The sequence below is a fragment of the Epargyreus clarus genome, unplaced genomic scaffold (assembly GCF_041222505.1).
Source record: "Epargyreus clarus isolate Ecla_fem2 unplaced genomic scaffold, WU_Ecla_fem_2.2 ptg000033l, whole genome shotgun sequence".
Classification (NCBI taxonomy): Eukaryota; Metazoa; Arthropoda; class Insecta; order Lepidoptera; family Hesperiidae; genus Epargyreus; species Epargyreus clarus.
In genome coordinates this window covers 2,881,874-2,904,241 of record NW_027332238.1, presented here as the reverse complement: position 1 = coordinate 2,904,241, position 22,368 = coordinate 2,881,874, and the positions used below count along the sequence as shown (strand labels likewise).

Below are 22,368 nucleotides of genomic sequence, written 5' to 3'. Positions count from 1 at the left end.
GAAAATAAAGTCATACGTTGTAGTACCCTTTGTGGTTCAACGACGGTGATATTATCATCACACATTTATCTTTTAGAACAGTGTTAAGGAAACAGAAGCCGTTTCTAATGCCAATTGATTTGAACCAATTTTTGTCTTTTTTGTTGACGAGGGAGATCCTTCGAAAGGTACCCAGTGCCGTGGGAACGACACAGTGTTATGTGGGATTCTTACCGCACTAAAACCCCCGGGTGACCGACCGTGCTGCGAGGACTCCGGGATCTCCAAAGGAACGTCACCGGAGTCCTCTAAGCGTGTTGCCCCGTCAGCCTCCTGGTGAGCATAAAACTCGCCACATCATCTGGTGTGTACAACGATATGCGGCCACACATACCGCCGTCCTACTCGGGGTAGCTTTCCGGGTTGCTCGAGCTCCCACTCTTACCACCCGCGATCCCGAAAGCCCCCTTTTAGTCACCTCTTACGACAGGCGGACGATACTGTAGTATTGCAAAACTATAGTCACAGTATAAGGATATATTATACTGTGCTATAGTATAGTAACTCGCCCGCGGGTACATAGCTGCGTTAGTGTGCCCTTACGTTGCTACGGAGTATATTCTTGTAGTTGTCTTCGACCGCATTCGCTCTCTGACTACACCTGCGCACAACTTCAGAGCGGACTATAAGTTTAGCGCGGACTATACATTTTTATTAACACACAGCACTTCCGAACTAAAAACTAGAAGAAATATATTAAATAAGTACTTACAAAAAATAACACAAAATAAGTAGTATATTTTCATAACTAAATTTTATTTTTATTTATTGCTACTATAATTTCGTGTTATGAGTTAAATATTTATTCCTTCCGTCAAATTTTCTGTACAAAAATGTCTTAAAAAACGTTAACCATATTTCATCGTTCTGCTCACAAAAGCCAGTAATTAATTTAAAGATAAGAAAATCATTGAAAAGTTAATAGTACGGGTATAAGTTTGCTGCTTTATCGATTAATTTTTTATTCGTAATACGAATGGCTATAAGATTGTATTTTTAAGGAAGGTGGTAGAACCCTTTGTGGTTCGACTCCGGCGGCACCACCGTCACACCTATTTCTACCTAATAACAGCAGTGTTAGGCGCTGCTGTGTTCCGGTTTGAAGGGTGTGGTAAGGGAGACAGACTTTTCCGAGGCGTTCCAGCTTAGTCCTCAGGGGTAGCGGCGCATCTGTGGCCGACCTTAGGTAGGAATATCTAATCCTATCTGGGGTTGATTACAGATGTCCATGAGCGGCAGTAGTCACTTACCATCAGGTGGACTGCATGCTCGTCTGCTACTCTCATATTATAAAAAATAAAAAAATAAAAAGAAAACTAAGAGCGGTTTTCCTGCCGCGCGATTTTTATAATAAAGGAATAGCAGATGAGCATGTGACTTTGTTGGCGATTTTTTTTATAATATAGGAGTAGTAGACGAGCATGCAGTCCACCTGATGGTAAGTGGCTACTATCGCCCATGGACATCTGTAATCAAACCCAGATAGGATTACATATTCCTATCTGAGGTCGGCAACAGATGCGCCACTGAGGACTAAGCTGAACCGCCTCGGAAAAGTCTGTCTCCCTTACCACACCTTTCAAACCGGAACACAGCAGCGGCTAACACTGCTGTTATTAGGCAGAAATAGGTGTGGCGGTGGTGCCGCCGGAATCGAAACACAATGGGTTCTACCACCTATTAAAATAATATACAAATATTTAAACAATGTTTAGGGCACTTTTCTCGCGCGTGCGGGAGAAGCACGCTTCTTCGCAGTTTCTTCGCGAGCTGTGTGTGTGCTATGACACGAGAGGAGTTTGAAAGTGTTAGAATAGAACGCTCTGTGGTTCGACTCCGGCGGCACCACCGCCACACCTCTTTCTGTTATAACAGCAGTGTAGCGCTGCTGTGTTGGTTTGAAGGGTGTGGTAAAGGAGACATACTTTTCCAAAGTGTTCCAGTTTAACCATCAGGGGTAGCGGCACATCTGTGGCCGACCTCAGGTTAGAATCTTATCTGGGGTTGATTACAGATGTCCATGACTGTATCCACTTACCATCAGATGGACTGCATGCTCGTCTGCTACTTCTATATTATAAAAAAACTTAAAAAAAAATCGTTTCTTTAATATAAAATATCCAAATAATCCGTTGACTCGGACAAGCGATGACTCAGGCTTGTGTGATTAAGTACAAATCACCTTTACAACCGCCCTAACAAAGTGTTTTACTACATTCAACCAATTTACCAAAGAACTTTCAACCGAATTACCTTAACAATAGGGATCGTTTAGGATTCTCTTTCTGTAAGGCAATTTCGTTCAACCCCAGCCCTCTGTACTACGATTGGCTAAATTAGGTAATGCGCGCGCATATAGAACTACTTACGTCTTTTTGTTTCTAAACGATGTCCATCGCTAGTTTTGTATGATATAATGTTGGCTTATACGAACAAAACTAGCAATGGATTGGGTTTAAGTAGAAATTAAGATAGTTATCTTGTCAGGTGTGACGCTTCTTCATTTGAAAAGATGGTCAGAGCAGGTGCGGTCATTGCGAAAGGATTTACGTTTAAAAATAAATCTATTTTTTTTTAAATCAGAACAAATTATATAAGTTAAAGTTTTAGAGGTGCTTTACAAGTGAAAAAAGTTTTGAAGTCAGTTATTTTTAAAATCAGTGCTTTTAAAATGTAATTTAATATATTGAGAAAGTATTACAAATCGTATTAAACTTTATAAGTAGGTACATAAGGGAACAAATATATCTAGTGCCTTACATAAATAAAATTTTCAAGATTTAATATAAATAAAAGAAAAAAATAATAAAACACGTGTTCAATTTTATAAAATTATAAAATAAATAAAATTATTAAAACCAAGTAAAATCGGAACATAAGTTAAAATCGGAAATTAAAAATGACAGGGCGGAAACGCGCCATTTAGAGATACATAAGGCGAAAGTCATGCCAGCATTCAGCCAATTCGAAGGTTAACTCGATCAATCATTTAAAAAATGGCGAATATTGGTAAAGTATTGGCTACAATAAAAGCCGTTATTACCAGATTGGTTTTCGCTTGTCATGGCATTATCGCTATCTGGCAAGTGACCGTTTTTAAGGATAGCATAGAATATTGGTACTTAGCCTCACCCATACTATTATTAATAGTAGAAGGTGTGTTTACGCTAACGATAAAAGAAAATCAGGAATGGAAATGGTAAGTTGTATCATTCATTTACATATTTATAATTAGATCATACACACAGAATAGTCAGCAGTCCCATCTTGCTTTCTGCTTGCTGCTACAGAATAGTCCGATGACCACAGATAATATACGAGGCTTAAAAAAATATATTATTTGACAGCTTTGACGTAACAAACAAAAATACAGATAAAAAAGTAATAAAATAAAAATAAGTAAACCTGATAAAATAAAAAAAGAGTATTATTAAAATAGAAATTAATTATTTGTATTATATCTGATATGTTTTTATTAAATTTCCCTTTACATATGAGCGAAAGTTTGTTCTAAATCTGTCCAGTAGTTATTAAAAAAATACATACTAGTTGAGATGTGTTTTGGAAATATAAATAAATCAAAATGAATGTAAAAAAAACATTTTTTATTATAGGTCACAGAATTAAACTAATTCATAGGATCCACATTACGTCGCAAGTGAGGACTAAATTGGAATGCCTCGTATCTACTCATACCCTTCAAAGCAGAACAACATTTTTCTATATATTAAAAAAAAAAGTGAGCCGTCACGGGACGCCTGGCAGATGTGAAACATCGACATTATTTTGTAAAAGTAATATGCAGAAAAGAACATATTGTGATAGGAACTAAATATGTCATAATGATAAAATAAAATATTACGAATGCGCATGGCGACGCGTCGCCACACCGTACACACTACTGCATATAGACTGTATATATATACCATCGTATAGCGTGGCCACGGCATGCGTCGCCACGCCAGAAATCGGTTTTACGTGCGGCTATAGATGTTTCACATCAAAAAAATGATCTTAGGTCGTAGTTAGCGTTTGCCTTATTGGCAGGTGGTAGAAACCTCTATGGTTCGACTCCGGCGGCACCACCGCCACACCTATTTCTGTTATAACAGCAGTGTAGCGCTGCTGTGTTCTGGTTTGAAGTGTGTGATAATGGAGACATACTTTTTCGAGGCGTTTCAGCTTAATCTTTAGGGGTATCGGGGCATCTGTAGCCAACCTTAGGTAGTAATACAATCCAATCTAGGGTTGATCACACATGTCCATGGGTGGCAATAGCCATACCATCAGGTGGACTGCATGCTCGTCTGCTACTCTTATATTATAAAAAAAACATCTTTGAGAACTTTTTAAAACACTCAAGGTTTCCTGAGGATGTTTTCCTTCACCGTTAAATCAATTGATAATTAATTTCTAATATACCAATATTGTTAAATATAGAATATAACCCTTTCCCAACGTAACTTTGACATGAAGGTTGCTGTGGCATTGACCTAAGGGCGCGGCTGACCTTTTACTCTTTGTAAAGGACCACCCAAGTGGAACATCATCACTATTAACTAATCTTTAATATAGTATCAAGGTCTTGGGTTTTTATAGAAGTAGCAAACGTTGCAGCCCACCTGATGGTGGCTACTGTCGCCCATGGACATCTGTAATCAACCCCAGATAGGATTAAACCTCAGGTCGGCCACAGATGCGCCGCTACCCCTGAGGACTAAGCTGGAACGCCTCGGAAAAGTCTGTCTCCCTTACCACACCCTTCAAAACGGAACACAGCAGCGCCTAACACTGCTGTTATTAGGTAGAAATAGGTGTGGCGGTGGTGCCGCCGGAGTCGAACCACAAAGGGTTCTACCATCTTTGAAACACATAGTTCCTGCACAGAGTTCAGCTCGTAACTCGGAGTTTGGTGTGGTAAGACAAACGAATCCTAGGCGTTTCAACTTTGTCCTCGAGGTAGCAACGCTAGCAGCTGACGTTGGGTAGGACTCTTTATCGGGGTTTGATTTGGGTTAGAATCCCCTGACCCCCAAGGGGAGTCCGTCAACCCAATCAGGGTAGTGCGAAGACTCCCCTATCTTATTTTGAAACTCTGCCAAACGGCGGAACATAGCACCTGGGGCAGTTGACCCCTTGAGAATTGCCCGGGTCCGGGCACACCTCAAGGCCTGTACACCCCACTCCTGGAGGCCGGCTTTGTTCGTTCGGCTTTGATTAATATACCCCCGAGCGGTAGTACCTTACTTAGGTGGACTGCATGCTCGAAAATAGTAACCCTCCGTGGTTCTTCTCTGGTGACACCACCGCCTATCTATTTTGTCTAATAACGGTAATGTTAACCGCTGCTATATCTATATGCTAGTTTGTAAATCAATCATTAAAACTTTAGCTCCCTACTTAGTCACTATTTTTAATGTGTGTTGATCAGGGCTGTTTCCCTGATTTAATGAAACATAGCAAAATAATTCCATTGTTTAAGGCGATACTAAAGATCCCAGCAATTATAGACCTATCTCAGTACTGCCTGTTCTATTCTGGTTTGAAGATTATGAAAAAACAAAACAAAAAACAAAACAAACGCTTTCTACACTCACAGCCCCACACTAGGATTCCCTGTATCGTGGGTGCCATGGACACACACATAGACAAATACACAAACACCCAGACCCAGAAACAGAAATCTAAATTCATCATGTAGATATCCGTCTGGCCGGGGATCGAACCCGGGACCCTCTGCGTGTCAGACCGGTATGGTGACCGCTCCGCCACGCGGGTCGTCGCCAAAAGGGAGACATGCTTTTCCGAGGCGTTTCAGCTTAGTCCTCAGAGTAGCAGCGTATCTGTGGCCGACTTCAGCTAGGAATGTCATCTTATCTGGGTTTGATTACACATGTTCATACGGCAACAGTCACTTACTCAGGTGGACTGCATGCTAGTCTGCTACTCCTATATTATAAAAAAAACCTGGCTTGCTACTTCTAGAATTACTAGAATTACTCACTAGTCCTTATATTAGGCTAGATTTAAATAATTATAATGTACCTTATTCCATTCGGTACTTTATACATACAAACTTAGATGATTAAAATACATAGATTGATCACTCCTAACAAGAAAGTGTAACCAGTTTTGAGAATTGAAATTGTTGCGTTGATAAAGTTTTGCCACATCTCCCTTCTAAAATGCCCCTAAAGTGTTTGAAATATTTATTTATTATTACGTAAATAACGAAGTATTAGTTATTTATATGTGAATTTTCCCTAAAAATGATTTTCATTTGTCAAGACTTCATAAATGATATAATTATCATTTTGTGGCTTCATTCAATTTCAAGGCGGTGAAGTATCTTTCTATTTTACTTATCAAATTATACAAAAAAACATTTCCTTTTTCTATATTAGGTACTAGCTGACCCGGCAAACTTCGTACCGCCTCAAAATCTATTTATCAAATATATTTCATATAAAATATAGCCTATGCTACTCGTGGATAACGTAGCTTTCGAATCGTGAAAGAATTTTTAAAATCGGTCCAGTAGTTTTTGAGCCTATTCATTGCAACCAAACAAACAAAGTTTTCCTCTTTATAATATCAGTGTAGATAAAAAGTGTCGAAAAGATGACCTCACTTCGGGTCGTGAAAATAACAAAATTCCCGGAATTTTACGTAAAAGGATAATGAAGAGGGTGGGTGTCATCGTTAATGGCTCATCCGGTCACACACCCTTATTTAGGGGAGGGTATGTTGCTACAAATTAACGTGGAAAAATGTTGAACAAAAAAATACATTTATACGAAAAGTGTAAAATGAAACATATTTTTTGAAGCAGTGATAGCTTAGTGGTTCCCTGTCGAGGGTTCCTAGGTTCGAATCCCAGACCTCTGATTTTTCAATTATGTGCTTATTAGAAATTAATGATCACTTGCTTAAACGGTGAAAGAAAATGTCGTGAGGAAACCTGCATACCTGAGAAATCTTAAAAAAAGAAATAGATTTCAAAGTTATAGTCCGCACCAAACTGCTGGTCCGCTCTGAATATAGAAACGAGTCGCGTCGAATAGCGAATTGTAGATGTTAACGGGACGAAGACAGCGCGGGACCCCCCGGCACCCTCCGCTGCTCTCGCCCGCGGGTACATAGCTGCGTTAGTATGTCCTTACGTTGCTACGCAATATATGCTTGTAGCTGTGCGCAACACCTTCAGAGCGGACTAGTAATTTGGCGCGGAATATACTCGTATATGAAGTCTACCAATACACACTTGGCCAGCGCGGTGGACTATGACCTAATCCTCATTCTGAGAGGAGACCCGTGCCAAGCAGTGGGACAGTAATGGGTTGATGATGAAGAGGTGTGGTAAAAGCTATGCGTTGTCCACAGGTTCTGCCCGTCAGTCTTCATTTACCTAGGTCTGGTGGTGCCAGCAATATGGTTATTGGAGCTCCATAAAGTAGATTTACGGTTGCAGAAGAAATCTAATATGTCAATGATAGAGGTAAGAGTAGAGAAATCTAGATAGACCGTAGGTTGAGGCACAGAGGGTTCTGGATTCGACCCCGGCCAGACAGATATCTAAATGATGTCTGTTTCTGGGTCTGGGTGTTTGGGTGATTGTCTACCTATGTGTGCAAGACAGGGATTCCTAGTGAGTGTAGAAAGCACCTCCTTTTTTGGACTAAGGTAGTTAGAATGTGCTAGAATCCTTTGTGGTCGACTCCGGCGGCACCACCGCCACACCTGTTTCCTTTATAACAACAGTGTAGCGCTGCTGTGTTCTGGTTTGAAGGGTGGTAAGGAAAACTTTATTTTCCGAGACGTTGAACTTAGTCCACTTGATGGTAAGTGGCTACTGCTGCCCATGGACATCTGTAATCAACCCCAGATAAGATTAGATTTCTACCTGAGGTCGACCACATTTGCGCAGCTACCCTTGAAAACTAAGCTGAAATGACTCGGAAAAGTGTGATTCTCTTATCCCAGAAACCAAAACACAGCAGCGCTTAAAACTGTCATTAAGTAGCAATAAATATATTTATATCACGGCGTGCGTAAATGGACGTTTTACGCACGCTTCGCGTGCGCAAAACCCCCATTTCCGACCCCGTAATATAAAATTTTATACAACACGCGGACGAAAAATGTTTTTCTGACTCGTGTGATTGCAGTCCTCGCCTGCGGCTCGGCCTGCAAACTCACACTTGTCAGAAAAAAATTTTTCGTCCTCGTATTGTAATGTACTATTATTTACATTTTTGCCTAATAACAACAGTGTTACGACAACCTTCAAATCAACACAGCAGCGCTTAACACTGCTGTTATAACAGAAGTAGGTGTGGCGGTGGTGCCGCCGGAGTCGAACCACAGAGGTACCTTCAAAAGTTAATTCTGAATACTTATAACATAAAAATAATGCTTGATTTGATTTCACCAGACAGAAATACCTATTCCGGGAGCGACCAAAATACCCACGGATATGTGGGTGACTCTGATTGAGCAGTTCTTGATGCTGACCCTCATTGTCGGAAGGTGGCTCCTGCCCAAGGGAGACTTGACCAGGGATCAGCTCAGCCAACTACTCTTGGTTTATATTGGTAAGAAAGTTTTGTGAGAAAGAGAAAGAGTGAGAAAGAGATGAAGCTAGCTAAAATTGGAGATGTTGAAAAGCCATTGTTTTTACGTGAATCTACCAATTTGAAATTTAAAAAGTTGTGTTGTAGTACTTACTTATAAGCTAAATAAGGCCGTTGTTCATACAATACACAGGGTGCATTTTTAAAATTTGCCTTCTGGGACAAATCCGAAACTATAAGGATTAGTGAAATGCTGAAAGGAGTTACGAGGCCTATTTTGATAAAAACAAAAATTGCATCATTAGCTTTTTAAAAATCTATTTCCCTATCCAAGAATCGAACGAGTTCATTTCGAAAAAAAAAACACATCCTGTATCCATTATAAGTATTAAATTTTGGGAAGTAATGATAAATGACAAACTAAAGGAAAAGGCTAATTTTATTGTTTATTGGCAAGCCCCTGTAAACTGTCTATTTCAAATAAACTAGTATCATCAACCCATTATTTTCCCACTGCTGGGCACGGGTCTCCTCTTAGAATTATAAGGTTTAGGCCATAGTCCACCGCGCTGGCCAAGTGCGTATTGGTAGACTTCACATACATTCAAGTTTTTTTTTTTTTATAAATCTCTCAGGTATGCAGGTTTCCTCACAATGTTTTCCTTCACCGTTTAAACAAGTGATAATTAATTTCTAATACGCACATAACTTTGAAAAATCAGAGGTGCGTGCCTGGGATTTGAACCCCGGACCCCTCGATCGAGAGGCGGAGTTTCTTAACCACTAGGCTATCACTGCTTCACTCTTAACCACTAGGCTATCACTGCTTCACAAATCTTTCACTTTCAAATAAACTATTTTTGTTTAATTTTTTATATTACTTTATATCACGGCGTGCGTAAATTGACGTTTTACGCACGCTTCGCGTGCGCAAAACCCCCATTTCCGACCCCGTAATATAAAATTTTATACAACACGCGGACGAAAAATGTTTTTCTGACTCGTGTGATTGCAGTCCTCGCCTGCGGCTCGGCCTGCAAACTCACACTTGTCAGAAAAAAATTTTTCGTCCTCGTATTGTAATGTACTATTCTTCATCTTTCTCACTTGACACTAAAATGTGATAAATTCTCGGATAGATGGCATTATTTACCATAACCTAATCCTAACTTCAACCACCCTTACCCTCAGGTACAGCAGCAGATATAATCGAATTCTTCGATTCCTTCAAAGACGAGAAGGTCGCGACGGAGAAGGTCCTGGTGCTACTGACCCTGGCGATCTGGTCGTGGTCGCTGATGCAGTTCACCGTGGTCCTGACTGCTACCAAGTCGAGGAAGTCCCGCGGCACGGCACATAGGTCTGACATGTACGTACGTTGCACGCTTTGGAGTTGCCAGGTTAGGTTAGGTTAGGTTAGGATTTTTTGTTATTTTAATGTCGGTTAGGTTAGGTTAGGTTAGGTTCACACGCGGTACCAGAGGGGGAGAGTCACAGGAGTTATAACGCCCCCCCCCCCCAAGCCGTCGAGGCTGACTCGCTCTTGGTCAGATTTTTTTCGTGGGGAAGTCCTGGGATTTCTCTGCCGTGGGGGTAGCGGTGAGAATACCGGCATATTCTTTACAATAAATACTAAAATATACATTAGATGGTCTAATGTACATTTTAACGTCGAACCGCCCGGCCAACGGCCCCGGGAAGGACGGCGGTATGTGTGGTCGCATACCGTCGTACGCACCAGACAGTGTGGCGAGCGTTAAACTTACCTGGGCGGATCCCGACGGAGCAATGCGCTACGAGTACTCCGGTTGCGTTCCGTTGGACATCCCGGAGTCCTCTACGCAACGCCGAGGACGGCCATGGGGGGTTTTAGTGCGGTAAGAGTCCCACATAACCCTGTGTCGCTCCCACGGCATCTTACATTTGGCGGATGTTTTTGCCTTACCGGCACGGTACCTTTTGAAGGTTTCCCCCCTCGTGAACAAAAAAAAAAATAAAGGTCTAATTAAACTAATTTAACCAAATTTATCCTGTGACCCCCTAAAATTTTAAGCTGCGTGGGTAGTATTCCTACGCCTAGTAAATACCAGTTAAGAAACTTTGTACATTTCGTCGTGCTCTACCCGTGGTTTCAAATGTTACCGCATTATTAGTCTTGTAGTTATTAGTGTTTCAAATCTTATAGTATTTTGTGAGACAAGAAATTTTGACTCTACTTTACTTAAGGAGAAACATTTTCGCGACAAAAAATGTTAGGTTATCTGAAAACAGATTATATTAATTTTATATACGGTATATAGAACAAGGTGTAATTACTTCTAACCTTACAACTCCATTTATATCTTCTGCTAACACTTTTATTACCGCACTACACGAAACTAACACTGCTTTTGTGTATATTTTGTAAATTTGTATATAAATTTGTTTGTGTAATGATTATTTTATTTAATTCACGCCAAAGAAATAACTTACACGTAAATATTATTTAAATATGTAATATACTTAAAATATCTTTTAGATTTACGTTTTTTAAATATTTTGTCTGTGCACTATTTGCTTCATTTACATATACTTAATTATAATAATTTTACCCGACTGCGGAGGGTAATGTAAAATGTTTTTCAAAAGTATGTCTCATTGTTTAATAGTACGCTCTACAACCTAAATGGCTTGAAATATTTTATGATATGTGGTGTCATCATAGATTAGTAAAGATTACTCACTCCTAACAAGAAAATGTACCCAGTTTTGAGAATTGAAATAGTTGCGTAAAAAAGTTTTGCCACGTCTCCGTGCTAAAATGTCCCTATTTTATTTGAAATTTTAATTATAATTATTTATTTATTAGGTAAATTACGCAGTAGTAGTTATTTATTCGTAAATTTTCTCTAAAAATGTTTTTATTTGTCAAGAATTCAAAAAAAGAACTTACTAAAATAAGCCGTTTGTGGCTTCATTCAATTTCAAGGCGGCGAAGTATCTTTACTAATCTATGGGTGTCATTTGATATGTCCAAATTGTATTATGTTTTGAGCAGTCGGGTTTCTAGGGTTCCGTACCCAAAGGGTAAAAATGGAAACCTATTACTAAGCCCCCGCTGTCTGTCCGTCTGTCACAGGATCTGTACATATAAAAGATAGATACTTACAGAGTATGTAAGTATATCGCTATAATAACATATTACATAATATAAAAAAAAAACTTGAAAAAATGGAGTCGCCATACAAGAAGCCGCCATTTTTCGAAATTTTTCTCGTTTTCTATTAAACCGTAAGGTAGACAGTTCAATTTTCACAACGCATTTACTTCTATGGCTGCTATGATAACAAATCCAAAAAAAAACATACAGCCGTACATGGAACCTTTTCGAAGTCCGTTAGAAAAAAATGAAAATTCGGTTGCACGGAACCCTCCATAGCGAGTCTCACTTGGTCAATTCTTTATAACAATTTATTTATCCTGTGGGACAATGCCGGTCTAAGGTCGTCGGAGGCCCCGGAAAGTGAAATGGAATGTAAAAAGTTGATTTTATTTTACAAAATTACATATAGTCTTATTCACCCAAAATATGATAACCCGGTAACCGGTTTTGTTTCTGACGACCTTTTTTTTTTAGCAACTGACTTTTAGGGGGCCCCTAGGGATCGGAGGCCTGAAGTGGGTCGCTTCTTCCCTCCCTAATCCGTTAGAGCTGTGGGATATTGCAACCTTAATCTTCTACAGGAACACCAGCCGTGCCTGCTGCTGCTCCATCGAAGTGTGTGCTATCATCATGAACATCGCCCTCCAAGATGCCCCATTCCTGGCCTTCAGGCTTCTCATCATCGCGCATTACAAGATCATCAATTATATGAACATTTTCTTCACGTGCAAGAATACTTTGGTAAGTTTTTTGTGTAATAATTATAGTTTAAAAACTAAAAACCACGCTTAGTCGCACAAGGTCGTTAATCCTGATTCCTGACGATCCTGATGAGGAGAATGGGATAAAATTATTAAAATCGTGTATTGTCATCGGTTCTTGATAATTGTTCAAAATTTTAAAATAATCGGACCGTTCAAAGTGGGTAAAAATCGAGTTCAAAGATTCCCTTACATACATACGTACATAGACACAACCAAAGCTAATAAAAGCGTGGTAAAAATCCTACCAATTGTCTTGTAGAGTTCTGTACGCAAAGGGAAAACAGAACTCTATCACTAAGCTCTCTGTCCGTCTGTCATAGGACTTTATCTCTGGAACCATATTATAATATGTATAATGGCTGCTATGACAATAAATACTTAAATAAAAAATGTCTTGAAAATAAACTGTTATTTTTAGGCGTTAAACCGTAACAAATAGACAGTTAAAATTTTCAAAATAATGAAAATTTCGTTGTACGGAACCCTCCTTGTGCTAGTTCAATCCGCACTTGGCCAACTAATCTTATATCGAGGTAACAGAGGAGAAAGCACTCCACCTAATTTTTGTTTTTATAAAACCCGACATAGCATAAACATTTGAACACATGTTTGAACACAGTGAAGCACGGGTATTTGAGTGTTTGTTCAAAGCTTGCTACAAATATTTGCACTTTGCCATTTGGTGTCGGTTTTTCGAGCGTACATCAAAGCGATCAAACTTCAACTGTGCGGAGCTACACAGCGCAAAGTCCAGTTGCTAGGAGGCCATGACATGAGTGACAGGTTAAAAAATTTAAACAAATAAGTGTTCAAATGTGTGAGCAAAGTGTTTGTTCAAATATTTGTTTATGTCAGGCCTAATAATTCCTAGTACATTTATTCTTTAACAGGTTATCCTACTTCAAATATATCGTCTGTATGTTCTTCATTTGGAGACAGTTGAAGAGGGCAACAGTGGCTCCGTCTACAGAAAGAGACGGAAGCATAAGTGTAGCGAGAAGAAAGAGCAGGACAGGAAACATAAGTGAGTATACAACCGACTGCTTAAAATGCGTGGTTAAATCTATAGATTAGTAAAGATTACTCACTCCTAACAAGAAAATGTAATCAGTTTTGACAATTGAAATTGTCACTATTTTCTTGTTTCAAAAATATTAAAAAAATGTAGATTTTAGATCATTTACGAATGAAACGATATTACTAAATTTTTTCTTCGATTTCGTGTTTTTGCACCACTTAACTGCACATGTTGGCATTGTTCCGCGTAAATTACACCATGACAGTCATTCAGTGGCTGACACAATATCAGCCGTTTAAGCCATTTAATGGCTTCCTTCAATTACCAGGCGGTGAGATATCTATACTTATCTATCATATTATAATAATCAAAACCTATGAAACTATCTTTTAACCGGAGCTTCGGTTGCGATCAGAGATTTTTATCTATCCCTCTGGAACGGTACTTTTTTCGGGATAAAAGCTACCCTATATCCTTTTCTGAACCCCTGACAACGTGTGTACAAAATTTCATGACAATCAGTTATGTAGTTAAGGCGTGAAAGTGTGACAAACAAACTCAAATTCGCATTAATAATATTAGTTAGGATAGCAAGTAATGCTGACAGGAGTTACGAGGCCGATTTTGATAAAAAATAAAACTTCATCATGCTCTGCCACTAATCCGCACGTCTTTCCACGAATCCGTATAGCAAAGTAGCGTAGTATAATACGGTCCAGACCTCCCCCAGTTGCAAGAAGTGGGCAATGCCCAGAAATAAGAGAAAGGTTTTTTGGTTGGACATAGAATTCAAATTGTTTTGAAAATTTCTCGAGTTCCCGGGAATTCCCGGGAAAATGTGGTCGGGAAATCCCGTGGGACGTGGAAAAAAATATGCCGGGAAATCAGAAACCCTAATTCGTAACTTTGAAACGCTTTGCTGTAAAGTTGTTATTTTGCAGTTACGATATTATACGTAGAAGGGGTAGTTTTGAAAATATGTTTCCGTTAAAAAAAAACCTTGAAGATGACTTGCGGAGCATCTCCACGTAAGCCTTAATTAATAAGGGAATGAAGAAATGAATGAGTAAATGCATAATTTTTAGGAAAACTTAAAAAAAAAATGTTTTTTACACAGAAGCCATAAGCCAAGGAAGCATAAAAGAAGAGCCGACACCGGCGAAACTTCCATTGCAATGATCAGCGACCCCAGAAAACAGGAGAGGGTGGACGGGGGTAGGATTCGGTAAGTGATTCATCATCATCATCAACCCATCACTGTCTTACTGCTGGGCACAGGTCTTCTCTCAGAACAATCATTGTGCATTTTGGTAGACTTCACATACCTTTGTGTTTTTTTTTATAAGTCTCTCAGGTATGCAAGTTTCCTCACGATGTTTTCCTACACCATTTAAGCAGGTCACAATTAATAACTGATACGCATATAACTTTGAAAAATCAGAGTCGCGTGCCTGCGCCTAACATTTCTCTTAATAGGAAGAGCGGTATAAGCTGGTAGAACCCTTCGTGGTTCGACTCCGGCGGCACCACCGTCACACCTATTTCTGTTATAACAGCAGTGTAGCGCTGCTGTGTTCTGGTTTGTAGTGTGGTAAGAGAGACTTACTTATCCGAGGCATTTCATTTAGTTCTTATGGGTCCTAGCGACCTAGCGACGCTGTGAGCAACCTCAGCTAGGAATCTAATCATATCTCGGGTTGATTACAGACATCCATGAGCAGTAGCCACTAAAGTAGTGGACTTCAATATTATAAAACGCCCAATAAAGGTGGAAAACGAACGTTAACCCCACAAAAGAAATCCAATTACGTTACTATCTATGTAAAGTTGTACAATAGGTCATCTGTTTGTTGGCCGGGCGATTGGCACACCCTACTAGGGATGGGACTGTCGATATTTTTATTTAATAAACATACCTAGTTAAAAAAAAATAAGTACACGGTTTTATAGATACACTCTCGGTAGTTATAAATATTTTACTGACAGACATGAGCAGAAGGACCAACAATTTGATATTTTCAAAAGCACCCCACGCTTTTTTTACAATTAAATATATCTTTTTTGTTGTTAATACAAGTTTTTTTTTTATATTTTTTAGTTTGATTTCTATAAAAGCGTGCACTTTAGTTTTTTTAAACTATATTTATTTTTTATTTTTTAGTTAAATTTCTTATAAAAGCGAGTTCTTTAGTTTCTTTAATTATTATTTATTGTTTTATTTATACTGCTATTCACATTAAGCATCCACAAAGCGTCATAATTATAAGGATGTATGTTGATCTCTTTCTACTGAATAAGGGAGTACTGAATACTCACTGACAAACATACAAGTGAAGCTAATATAAAGCGTGTAAAAATAATGGTATTTGAGACAATATTACTTTTTATCGGGCTACTGGGGGGTTACTACCATCTCTTAAAACAATATTATTTTAATCATATTTTTACTTCTTTTGCAGGAAATTTAACTTTTTAAGCAAAATATGACAATTTCAGTTGGTTTTATACAATGGACAAGCGAAAATTTGATAAGGGTTTAAGTTTGTTCAACTGTGTATGACGGAATATTTTACTGTTTTAAGGAGGAAATAAAACTTTCCTGAACTATGATGGTTTTTAAAAGTGGTGGTAGGCCTGCTGGAAGAGATTTCATTTTGAAATAAGCAGTCCGTTGTAATCTCTATAATGTTTGTTATTAATTACTTTTACCTGTACAAAGACTTATAAAAATAAATAAGTAAAATGGTGCATTTACCGATTTTTGTTAGTGGAAAATCTTATTTGTGTCAGTGATATGTTTGTTTGTGTGACGTGTTTGTTTAAGTGATAATAATTATAAAAACAAAGAAGAGAAATGATTTAAAATCAGTTAATTGAAATGAGACTCATTACTAATTATTGTAATATGTAAAGGCAAAAAGTGACATATAAGTTAAGGTATTTTTTTAACTAGAAGGGCTGTTTCATGTTTTTTGAATAAGAAACGTCAAAATGCATATATTTCTTGTAAAGAAACTTAATGTTAAAAATGTTTACCAAAAAATAATTTAACAATTAATTTGGATTATAATTACTCATACATCAATTTATTAAAAATAAAATGATTTTTATGTTTTCTTTTGTGTGTAAATTGGTATTATGTGTTTCTCTTCCAATTAAGTAATATGATTTCTTAAAAAATATTATATCGATATATTCTATATCGATAATTTCAAACCAAACACTAGACGATAGAATGATATTAAAGCAAGCCCTTCGCCCTTGTAAAATCTGGCTGTAGTTAGATATCTTTCTAAAACCCTTTAGTAGGGGTGCCTACGCTATCTATTGTTCCACGTTCGATTCCCGTTTGAGCACAAAGCATAACTTTTAAGTGGAAGTGTGGTGATGGGTTACACACATAGGCGAATACAAAACACCCAGACCCAGGACAGAAATCTTAATTCATCATTCAGATATGAGGATCAAATCCTGAACCATGTGCGTATTAGATCGGTATGATGGCAGCTACGACAAGCAAATATATATTTGTTATAGATTAAAAGTGACAAATGAGTATACAGTCCACCTGATGGTAAGTCGCTGCTGCATGGACATGTAATCAACCCTAGATAAGATTAGATTCCTACCTGAGGTCAGCCACAGACGCGCCGTTAACCCCGGAGGGCTAATCTGATAGCGGCGCATCTGTGGCCGACCTCAGATAGGAATATCTAATCCTATCTGGGGTTGATTACAAATGTCCATGGGCGGCAGTAGCCACTTACCATCAGGTGGACTGCATGCTCGTCTGCTACTTCTATATTACAAAAAAAAGGTGTGGTGGTGGTGCCGGAGTCGAACCACAGAGAGTTCTACCACCTTCAAACTTTACTACCGTATATTCACAAATTATTTAATTCTTCCAGAGCCATTATTCTCACGAATTCAGATGAAATCAAAGAGTTGGAGCTGACAAAGTTCTTCAAAGAACAAGTTACCATCGACAATGAGAAGAAGAAAGGGTGAGTTTTCTAATATTTTATCTTTTTACTCTAAAGCATCCTTTATCAATTTCGATTAATTAGTTAAATTAATTAATATACTAAAACACCATTCAAAAGGTTTATTGAAAAATAATAAAGTCAGCGGGATTTCAATTCAATATTAGATTTCCGACAGTAGATTTAAATGTTAATCAAAATCGGTTCAGCTATTTATTATTACAAACTGTCGGATATTTTGTCTGGCAATAAAAATTACATAGGTACTGAAGTTTATAAAATATCTGTATTATAAGTTATGTATATTATCTATATTGTTTTTATCAACTATACAGGAACAAGAAAAAACAAAAATCGGAGTCCTCCGAGGAGTCCTTAAATAACATTCACCACACAACAGATGATTCGGGCATTTGACATCACAAAGTGCGGCGTGAGAGCCCTAAACGAAGCCCCCATAGACACAGAGACAAGCGGGACACACACAGAGAGAAGAAGAAAAGCAAACGGAAACAAAGTAGTGACTCTGATTCTGATAGTTCTAGCTGAAAACATAAAATGACGTTTTGGGTTTAATTGGCTGTACGGCAACGTTATGTTTGCCTGCAAATGGCGTCTGTCAGCGCTGTCACGCGTCAGTGACGTTGTCAATGTTGGCGGGAATTTTTGAATAAAATGTTTCGTCTAAATTGTTACTTGTGTTGTATATATTTGGAATATAAAGATTTTTAAATATAAACAATTATGTATAGGAGTAAATAAATATTTTAGCTCATTATAAGCTTAAATGAGCTAAATTTGTTAAAATATCGCAAATGGCGGTTACGCATGGATGCGTTTATTATTCACGTAGATTCAAAAAGTTGAATTTTTTATAGACAAAAAAAGTAGATTGCTGTATAATATTTATAGAATGTTATTGTAATTTGAAATATTTATTAAAATATGGATAAAATGCTATTGTAATAGAATGTAAGGTTATTAAAAATAGTTCCTACAAGAATGCATTTAACAATAACGTTTAGTGCCTTAATTAGTCAAATTATTAACTTTTTGATGAGATTTAGACAGCACAAAAAGAACCAATCATCGCTTACTGTTACTTATTCTTAGAAAATTAATGACTTGTAAATAAAATAACAAAATGAAACATCGTTATACCTTGTTTTGTTAAAAATATATATATATATCGTGCATATTGAATAATAAAGAATGTTTTTTATAACTATTTGTTACTAAGTTGTATTGTAGAAACAATATTTAGAGTTAAAACTATTTAATAACCATTTTGCGTTACAAACACGAAAATAAATATATTTTTGGTTTTACGCATGGTGCCTTCGTAGAATAGAATTTATATAAGTAAGCAATAAAAAGGTTTCCTATAATAATCTTGTAAATATTGTTACTTTTCTTAAAATTTAAATACTATTAAAAGTAGAATTATAGTTACACAAAACTTAAATTAAATTAAAATATTTGATTTTTAACTAATATCATCGCAGATCTTTATTGCCAATATTTAGCCCGAGATGCAAGGATCGTGATCGGCGCATCGGCTCGAAATATCGGTAATAAAGATATTATTATTATTTTTAACATATTATTGGAAAATTTAGTCATTATAATTATGTAACGGGGTACCCACGATACGCGGGCTTAATATATTTGTTGGCAATATTTCGAGTTTCGACCCAGTTGCATGGATCGTGGTGGTGGAAAATACACAAATTTAAGTATTGACTATTCTGGACTATTACTGTTAATGGAGAATTAAATACTTGTACCTATTAAAATAAATACTTTATAGAGAAATCATGCACAAAGTAAATTTAGAGACATTTGTTATTATTACGATGATAAATTTGTAATATTTTAATAAATTGTAGTAGATTTTTAATAAACATTATTGAAACAAGTCTCGTTTTATTTCCTCAGTCAAATATCTAATAATAATCAGATATTACTTACAATTTAAAAAAACACACGAAATCGGAACGATATAAATATATTTAGTATTAAATAACAATAAATTACTAACACAATAATATTGGCTAAGTTTAAGTTTTTCGTTAATCATCTATTTTTGTTCTTGATATTTCAGCGCCATATTTGTAATAAAGTGCGCGCCAAAAGTATGCTCGGTCGAGTGTTAGAGGCGCGACGTACTGCGGTTCCATGCTCACTGCTAAGTGGTGTGGGTGTGGCAGCCACTCGCCGTTGCTAGGATCAGGTGTAGGGGAGCTGGGGGTGAAATAAATATATATTTTTTTCGCTAATGGGCATGTTTTTTCAATCAGTTAATAATAATTTCTTCTGTAATGTACAATGGATGTAGGTATAGTCCGTGCCAAACTGCTAGTCCGCTTTGAAGTTGTTGCGCGCAGGTTTAGTTAGCATATACTCCGTAACGTGCGGGCAAACTAACAGCGCTATGTACCCGCGGCGAGAACGGGCAGCGGACGGGTGCCGGGAGTGGTCCCGCGCTGTCTGCCTCTCGCCAATATTTATAATATGCTATTCGACGCGACTCGGTTCTATATTCAGAGCGGACTAGCGGGTTTGGCGCGGACTATACAAGTTTACTAATGGTGACGATACGCCTCGGCATTATATAGTTTCGTTTAGTATCGAAGTTTCAGTGATGCGAATGAGGCATGACGTCATTCGAACCTTAGTATTTCAGACTACTGCGTTTGAGTTTTAAGAGAGCCACCTACACGAGGCCCTCCATATTTCTAGGATTAAAGCTTTTTCTGATTGTGCTTGGTTTGGATTTTATTCCTTGCTTTATAGGGAGTTGATTACAGATGTCCACGAAAAGAAGCGACTACATACCATCATCTCACAAGTTTATTTTCTATTTCTATTTAATGTACTAAAAATGATACCCACCCGAAAGCAGCAAAGTTAGTCCACATCATCGTCATGAACGTCACAATTCTTGCATCGTCTTCATCCATTGGCAGCGGGAGTCTTTCCAGCTCAAATATATAAAACAGCTCGTCTCTATTAGCTGTCGCACCTAAAGTACTATTAGTTAACAGCCTACCCAAATTCCTATTACCTATATACGTGAAAATGTATTGATGCACTGCTTTTCCTGAATTATTCGCGTACAGTTCTGAGAAAAGTGACATTGGCCCTACGAAAGAAAAATCTGTGTTTAAATTTATGATCCCACCGACTAGAATTTCGTCTGATGTTGTATTTGTGAAGTAAGTGTCTTTTAGAAGCTGTCTGAATTCCTCTTTTTCCTCTGAAGGCACGATTAGACTCTTTTGATCCAAAACAGAATAGTCTTCGTTCTTTATTCTATCCATTTGACTACTTATCGTGTTATAGTCCAATGTACTTGTCAGACCTTCAACGGTATTCAGACCGAAGATAGCGGGAACAGGGTTAGGAATCTTCGAGCTTAATATCTCATATGGAGTTGCGGTGAGAAAAGGTTCTTCATCATCGAAAATCGTTTCGACTGTTGGCAGGAAAACTGATTTAGGATTCATTTGCTTCCCGATCGCCTCTTCCAAAACCGTTATCGGTGTTTCGGAGTAGACTTTCAGTAGCTTCTCAGGGTCTGTTGTCTTTACACCCAAAGACTTTGCTAACTGACTCGCAGTTTTCAATGGTTTCACATCAAATGACTGAGGCGTAAAGGGGCAACCACTCTCTGATATAATTCTGTGGAATAATCCCCGTGTAGAGTCTGATAAAGTGAGATATATAGCGGCTACACCACCACTGCCTTGTCCAAAAACAGTAATATTATCCGGATCTCCATTAAAACCAGCTATATTCTCCTGAATCCACCTCAAAGCCGCTCGGACATCCTTCAACCCAGCATTACCTGGTGCTTCAGGGATGTCCAGATTGAGAAACCCGTACACATTTAGTCTATGATTCAAGGTTATGAGTATGACTCCGTGACTAACAAGGTACTGGGGTCCGTAAAAGCTTGGAGATCCAGAGCCTACGCCAAAGTCGCCGCCGTGGAGGAAGACCATGACTGGGTAGGTGGTATTGGTGGCTGCTGGTGTAAAGATGTTTAAGACCAAACAATCCTCATTATCACTTGGGGCTGCCAAAGGGTCGTATGTGGGGAACTGAGGACAGAGCACAGCTCTGTTGTCAGCTATGTATACCCCTGCGAAAGAAGGTGGTGGTGCTGGTGCCTGTAATACGTGAAAAATTAGTTTTTGTGGGAACGAAGTTAAACAAACTATGATATTTTGATTTGTTTTAAATATGCTGGATTTATATTTGATGTAAAGTGGTTACTGTTGCCTATGGATATACCGATCTTAAACCTTTACTTAACTTAAGTTGAACTTAAACCGGTAAGTCTTATTCCTAATATTTTACAATGTTATTTCTTGTGAATTTAGAATGCCTAAAATTATTTTCTGTGCCTTACTACATTTTTAAAATTAAAAGTAGAATCTGTTGGTTGTTATCCGTCCATTTTTTTTATTTTATTTAGACCGGAAGTCAACAAGTCAAAAAGCATTTTATACTTACTTATTGTCTGTTTAATGCAAGCACATCTCAACAAAATGCATGAGAAGGAAAGATAGAAGCACTGTTTACTATTTAGGTCGGAAAAGTATCACTAATATAATATATGTAATATACAATTATAAAATAATATCATGCAGTCTTATAAAATAAAAGTACTCACCCGAAATTTAATTGGAACTCCATATCGAATACCAAGAAACTCATAATACAAATCATTAGACGCCAAACTCCCTTCAACTAACCCCTGTTTCGTTTTAACAATTAACGTTTTTTCCAAACTTAGCACCGTCGAGAAAAGCGCGGCAAAAATGACAGCTAGCATCGCCAT

At 37.8% G+C, this 22,368-nt stretch overlaps 2 protein-coding genes across 2 annotated transcripts; one reads left to right on the top strand and one right to left on the bottom strand.

Moving 5' to 3' along the window:
- The first annotated feature begins 2,945 nt into the window (after positions 1-2,945).
- On the top strand, positions 2,946-18,173 carry LOC140755675 (transmembrane protein 26). Its single transcript, XM_073090990.1, has 9 exons — positions 2,946-3,238; positions 7,423-7,537; positions 8,474-8,633; positions 9,804-9,981; positions 12,336-12,495; positions 13,409-13,542; positions 14,654-14,761; positions 17,445-17,540; positions 17,855-18,173. Exons 1-9 carry the CDS (start codon positions 3,036-3,038, stop codon positions 17,934-17,936), a joined length of 1,236 nt encoding a protein of 411 aa, XP_072947091.1. The 5' UTR covers positions 2,946-3,035; the 3' UTR covers positions 17,937-18,173.
- A 1,418-nt stretch (positions 18,174-19,591) lies between these two features.
- Positions 19,592-22,368, bottom strand: LOC140755335 (juvenile hormone esterase). Its single transcript, XM_073090530.1, has 3 exons — positions 22,201-22,368; positions 20,415-21,694; positions 19,592-19,763 (listed from the first exon to the last, which is right to left on the bottom strand). Exons 1-3 carry the CDS (start codon positions 22,366-22,368, stop codon positions 19,592-19,594), a joined length of 1,620 nt encoding a protein of 539 aa, XP_072946631.1.